Consider the following 6,450-nt stretch of genomic DNA (forward strand, 5'->3'; position numbering starts at 1 on the left):
AATAAAAAATTTGATATCTTTGTAGAATCAATTCTAAAAATCAAAACAAATACAAAAATTAATATATAGATTAAAGTAAATATTTAGAAGTGATAAAAAAATGGCATTTAACTGATTTTGATAATTTTTTAAATATATCGTTGAGGACAAAATTTTAAATAAAATTTTTTTTTTATATATACGAATTGTCATTTGCTTTTAGCTTTCGAAATATTTACAAAAAAAAAAAAAAGGTTAACAGAAAAAATTTTTTTTATTTTTCACAAATATTCAGAATATAATAATTTATACATATATGTATAGAATAATATTTTTTTTTAACAAAAATTCGCTTTGTAGAGGTGAAATTAACGCTCAAAGTTTTGATGTATTTTTTTTTAAATATATCATCTTTGATATAGGGAACAAAATTTTTTATGAAAAATGTTTTAATTTTTAGTTCTATCATCTTGTTGAAAAAAAAATTCTCACACAAAGTTATATTGAAACACAAAAAAAATATTGAAAATTTGGAGATTGATTTCATTTTCGAAAAGATTTTTCATAAAAAATATTCTATATTGTATTATAATCTTAAAAATATATATTCATTATTCTTTACATGCATTCAAACTTTAATTATACTTAATTAAAAATTATAATACTTTAATTAAAAACAAAATTATCGGATTAAACGAATCTCATTATAAAATAATACATGATAAATTTTATGAATGATTATAATTATAGTATAAATAGAACTTTATAAAAGAAGGGAAATCAATTTGTATATTTAATAATTTAATAATAAAAATAATCTAAAAATTGCAAAAATAAAAAAAAAATTTAGAAGAAAACATCGTATTGATTCAATACTGATTAATTATTTAATTAATAAATTTTTAAGGTTAAGATTAACAATGTTTATATTTAAACATATTTATTAAAATAGAAAATTTATTGTTATAAACATCGCGAAATAATTAATATTTTTTTTATTTTTTTTTATGCATTTGACATTTGAGCAATTCTTTATACTCGATATTGTTGTATTCAATTCTTTTTCGAAATTTCAGACATTTTTCTGCGGAAAAAAACAAAAGAAAAACTAGATAAATTGAAAAGGTTGTCAAAAGATTCAACTTATAGATAAAACAAAAATTGATTGACAGATTTTTAGTATTGGGCAACAGTTGAATGGTTGATATTGTACAAGAAAGATGAAAATATTTTGGTCATGGCGCGTTTTATATATATAAAATTTTTATTATATCGAATAAACTAAAAAAAGCTTACATAATAGAATAAAATTATTTACTTAAAAACTGCTATAACTGCTTTTTCTCAAGCTAAAAATTAAAAAAAATTATGAATATTTAAGGCTATTTAATGCTTATTTAAATATATATTATGCAATTTTCTTTTTTATTATTTATTATTTATTATTCGAAAATCACTTTAAGAGGATGAAATCAAAATTGAAAATTGGTTATTTTTTGATTTTAAATAATTATATATAATTCGCAAACTATAGAAAATACAGAAAAAATTGTTTCTTTTCACAAGGACTATCGCCTGATAAAGTTATTAATTATTTATACAATTAAAAATAAATTATAAATAAAAAGATTAATAATTCTTTTTTTAAATTGTTTTTTAAATTTGTTTTTCAATCAAATTTTTAATCAACAACCTGATAACTATACGACTATATAAAAAACAAAATAAGTATTTTTTGTTATTAATAAATACTTAAACTTTATTATTATGTTGCTGATTTTTTTCGTTGCTAAATTTTCAAAAAGGAAATAAAGAAGAAAAAAAAAAGAAACTTATATATAACTATTTTATAAGATTTTTTTTTTAATGTAATCGTAAAATTTTTTAATTTTTTTGCAGATAATAAATTAATAAAATAGATTAAATAAAAATGAAAGCATACAAGTAAGTGAATAATATTATAAATTATTCTTTATGATGATAAAATCCTTCAAAAAAATGTTGTAAACATGTAATAAAGATTTCTTGCAACATACATTATAAAAAAATAAGTTTTACTTGATTTTCAGAATTATTTGAATTCTCATAAATATATTCATCCTTATATCATGCGTAAGTAAATACATCATAATATTTTGCTGACAAAAGTTGATTATGAATGGCAGATTGTAATTTAATGATATTGTTCTATGCATGTAGATTAATATTATAATTACATAATACAACAAAATCAGAAAATTTGCATATAAAATTTCTTCTATATGTGAAAATCATATACATCAAAAGGATGTATCATTCCTGTAATTTCTATTTTAAATATTTCTATATGCTAATTAGACGGTATTACCGTGTAACATATCTGTCTAAGGATTTAATAATAAAATATTCTGAGATCTTGCATTTTTTAGATAAACATTTGTAAGTACTTATTAAACACTTAGTTAATTTTTCAGATGTGGAGGCCGTTCCATGGTAAAAATAAAGATTGTTCTATGCATAGATCAGCATTTCGTTCTTTTGAAATATACTATTGCTTTAACGTTTTTTGTTCTCTAAATATATGAAAATATAAAAAAGTTTGATAGCTATATTAAAAATGAAAAGATCTTTTAAAATAATTATATATCTAAGTTCCTTTTCTTTTTTATTCCATATGATCCAATGTTTAATAAAAGACAGAAATATATGATATAAATTTTTGAAAATTTAGCAACGAAAATAACACAACAAATCTTTGTTTATTAAAAATAAAAACTATTTATTTTGTTTTTTTTAATATCATCGCACAATTAAAACTTCAAAATTTTTGTTTATTTCTTTTTTTTAATTAACTTTTTAATAAACAGTTAATAAATGTTTTATCAGGCAATAATCTCCAATCTAAAAAAATAACTTTTGTTTAAAAAGCAAAAATTATTTGGTTTGCGAATTATAAAAAAATAAAATCGAATAATAATCGAATCTTTAAGGATTGATTTTACCTTTTAAAACGATTTTGAGCAGAAAAGAAAAAATTGCTTAATATATACTTACATATTTTGCAATTTTTTTAATTTCCAAAATTTTTCCTTGTGAGAAATAAAATGTACTATCAACGTATCGAAAAATATACGACATACATATACGAAAAAACAATGGAGTGATGACACATTTCGAAATCATCTACAATCATTCTATAATCATCATTGTACAATGTATGTACAATGTCAATATAATAAAAATGTTAATTTCCAATGAGAGAAAATTGAAAATTTAACTTTTAACTTTTACCGTATGCAATTCTTCCACGAATATCGAGAGAAAAAGAGGTCCTTCTCGAAATCGATTAACCTTTACGTAATTTTCGAATGATTGCAGGTACACTGCGCTCCGTATACCGACGAGGTGTGCACAATCGGAAATAGCGGGAGCATGTACAGGATTCAGGCTATAGTGATCGTGATGGTGGCGGTGCTCGCGACGTACTTCACGTAAGCGATTAAATGGCACTCGTAGCCGGAAAAAGGGGACGATTTCCGTGCATCACGAGCGTCACGATGCTGAAACCGGGGGGCCCTCCGTTCGTTCTCCGCTTCAGATTCGCCAGAGTATTTTTTTTATTTTCCAACGAGCAACCAAGGAGAAAGAAAGGAGATAGAAGATAGTAGAGAGAGAGAGAGAGAGAGAGAGGAAAGAGAAAAGGGATGAGAGAGGGAAGAGAGAAGAAAGAAAGAGGACGGAAAGAGGCACGTGCATGCGAACTCTGAGTGGGTCGAGAGTATTATAACTGGAATGCGGGGAACGAGAGATAAAGGATGAAAGAGGGAGATGAAGGGGAAGAGGAAAAACGAAGGAGACCGATGGAAAAGTTAAGGAAAGCGAATAAACTGGTTGGACGCGATCAAAGAGACGGCGAGAGGAAAGTTAGCCACGTTTCTCCGCACGCGAACTTCGCCGTTGCGTTCGTGCGGCAACCGTTCTCTTTGACACAGAACGCCCGGGGAAAACAAAGAGGAGAGAGAAAGAGAGAGAGAAGACGGACACAGTGACGAGCTTAATCAAGCAATCAGAAGGCACGTGCGCCTAGAATCGAACGTGTTCGTTCGATTCTCATTCTGGCTGGTTTCTACCCACTAGGGTTCTCGATGCTTGAAAATCGATCGGAACCACAAGTTGGATCAATGGCCGAGTTGGAAGGGGAGGAAAAAGTCAACCGGCTGGATCTAGTCGTGCCGTACCTTGGTTACGTTAGCTTTTATTTATCGAATAGTTGCTCTATTTAAGTATTCGTCATCCGTAGCAAGAAAGAAGGAAAAAAAAAAAAAAAAGAAAAATTAAAAAAAAAAATTCAGCTTGGAAAAATGTGTCTCGCGTGATAGGAAGAGAAAGAGAGGGAGTGTGTGTGTGAGAGAGAGAGAGAGAGAGAGAGAAAAAGAGAAGAAAGCGTGGATACATTTTTATCAGAGAGGGAAGCATCGAATGAACGAATTCGAGAATGTTGGAATTCTATTTTGAACTTCGTTATCGGAAATAATAGTGGCACGAAGGAAATAAAAAATATAAATCGTGACACGTAAAAATGGAATTTTTAAAGTGTCGCCAAGTGTTCAATTGTCAATAGCACGGAAAAAAAAAGAAGTATTTCGCTTTCATGAAAACGGATTTAACTTCCGAAGTTAAGGATTAATTTCTTTCCTTGCGATAATAAATCCACTTGGAAAAGCGAAAGGGAGAAATATGAAGAAGAAAGAAATGCGAAATTATCGACAAAAAATATTATCCCTGACTAGTCGATTAGTTTCTGTTTTCAAAGCAAACACGATGAAACGAGCTGTTGGGATATTGTAGAGATAACACCAATTTTTCTAACCAATATATTAGGTGTTTCTGAGGATCGGATACGTGAAGGAACCCAATTCGCATGAAATAGCGACGAAGCTGCGGGGAATCAGAAAGAAATGTTCGAAGATTGATATCGTTATATCAATCTTTCGGACCTAACTTTCGTTTCACATCCAATAATTCGGAAATTTATTCGAATTATTTCTCTACTTTCGATTTTCTGTGTTTCAAAGATGATCTTTTGAAAGTGAGCATCGAAACAATGAAATGGAAAATCGTGCTTCCATCTATTATATCTAAATGACTATAATTAAACAGGATGACTCGACTAAACTTTTTTACCAAACGTCTACTAAATGCTCGCAAAATCAACGATCATACAGAAGAGTGGACTTTAAAAGAATCGAATCGATTCGTATATTCTAAAGGTTACGAACTGCGCGATACTTTATTCGCGGGTAATGATACAACAGTATTCTCATTTAAGGAAATCACCGACAATGGAACGAAACGACGTACTCGAAATAAACCGTGAGATACCGTGGGATATCAAAGAAAATTGACAAACGAAGCTCTGGCATTTTGTTATACAACGAGTACTTCATTTTGTCTTGTTAGAAGAGTGAAGCTTTTATTGGAACGAGCGTCTCGTGTATAGTGCTGTGCAAATATTCAAGAAAGAAGGTGAATTAATCGTTGGAGAAGAAGAAGAAAAAGAAGAAGAAGAAGAAGAGGAAGAATCTTTGGGAACATATAGAAATAGCAAGGACTTGGTGAAAGATTTTCATGGAAGAAAGAACAAATTGTTAGTCGATGAAAACGCAAAAAGAATTTGTTCTGGTCTCGAAACGCGATTTCTACTAGTTAGAAACGGGTTTGAATGATCGAACGTTGATCAAGACTCGAATCTTCAAGAACCGTTTCGTCGATATTTTTCATCGAAGATTTCGAAGAAACGCCAACAGAATTATATGCTGTTTCAGATGCGGAACATCTGAATTCTAGATATGATTGCTTATGCATACACCCTATAATCGAGATTGCGGAAAGTGACAAGTTACTGATAGTCTGCATCTACTGATATGGAACTATTTCTATGAAGATATTCCATCGAGATACGCTGTTCTTAAGAAATTTCTGTGTCGCAGAAATATCAGCAATTGTTACCGTCTTTAAACATCGTCTAGATAATTTTATTAGAATATTTTTAGAAATATTGATTTTTCTCTATGAAAATCATATAATGATTTACAAATACATGTTCATTCGAAACGAGATTACCTGTAAGAAAAATATCAATGGAAATTTCCATCAGATATTAAGATAACTCTGTCGTTGAAGAGTTGTCTCTTCAATCCTTGATTTTATCATTGGCTCAGAAAATATCGAGAAAGAGGTGTTGCGTAAAATCATAGTCATTACCTGTGTATCCGATTGTGGATATAGTGGCTCGGAGGTGAACTGGAAGGGAAAAAGAAGAAAGAAGGGATGACGCCTTTTCAATAGAGTGGAGAGAGGACGCTATTCTTTCCACGTGTTTCGGCTATCGCCTGTAAACAGAGGAAAGGCGGTGGCGTGAATCTTCGAGAGGTCGATTCTTCTGTTGAAAAAGAATTAGTTCCAGTTTAGTGGCTCGGCACAAGTTCCATC

At 29.3% G+C, this 6,450-nt stretch overlaps 1 protein-coding gene across 1 annotated transcript in view; it reads left to right on the plus strand.

Moving 5' to 3' along the window:
- Positions 1-5,522, plus strand: part of LOC725260 — an 81,082-nt gene extending 75,560 nt beyond the window's left edge. The window contains exon 6 of the mRNA XM_001121132.5: positions 3,337-5,522. Within this exon, the coding sequence (XP_001121132.2) occupies positions 3,337-3,453 (117 nt within the window). The 3' untranslated portion in view covers positions 3,454-5,522. The remainder of the gene's footprint in view (positions 1-3,336) is intronic.
- The last annotated feature ends 928 nt before the right edge of the window (positions 5,523-6,450 follow it).

This window comes from Apis mellifera, linkage group LG7, assembly GCF_003254395.2.
Source record: "Apis mellifera strain DH4 linkage group LG7, Amel_HAv3.1, whole genome shotgun sequence".
Lineage (NCBI taxonomy): Eukaryota > Metazoa > Arthropoda > Insecta > Hymenoptera > Apidae > Apis > Apis mellifera.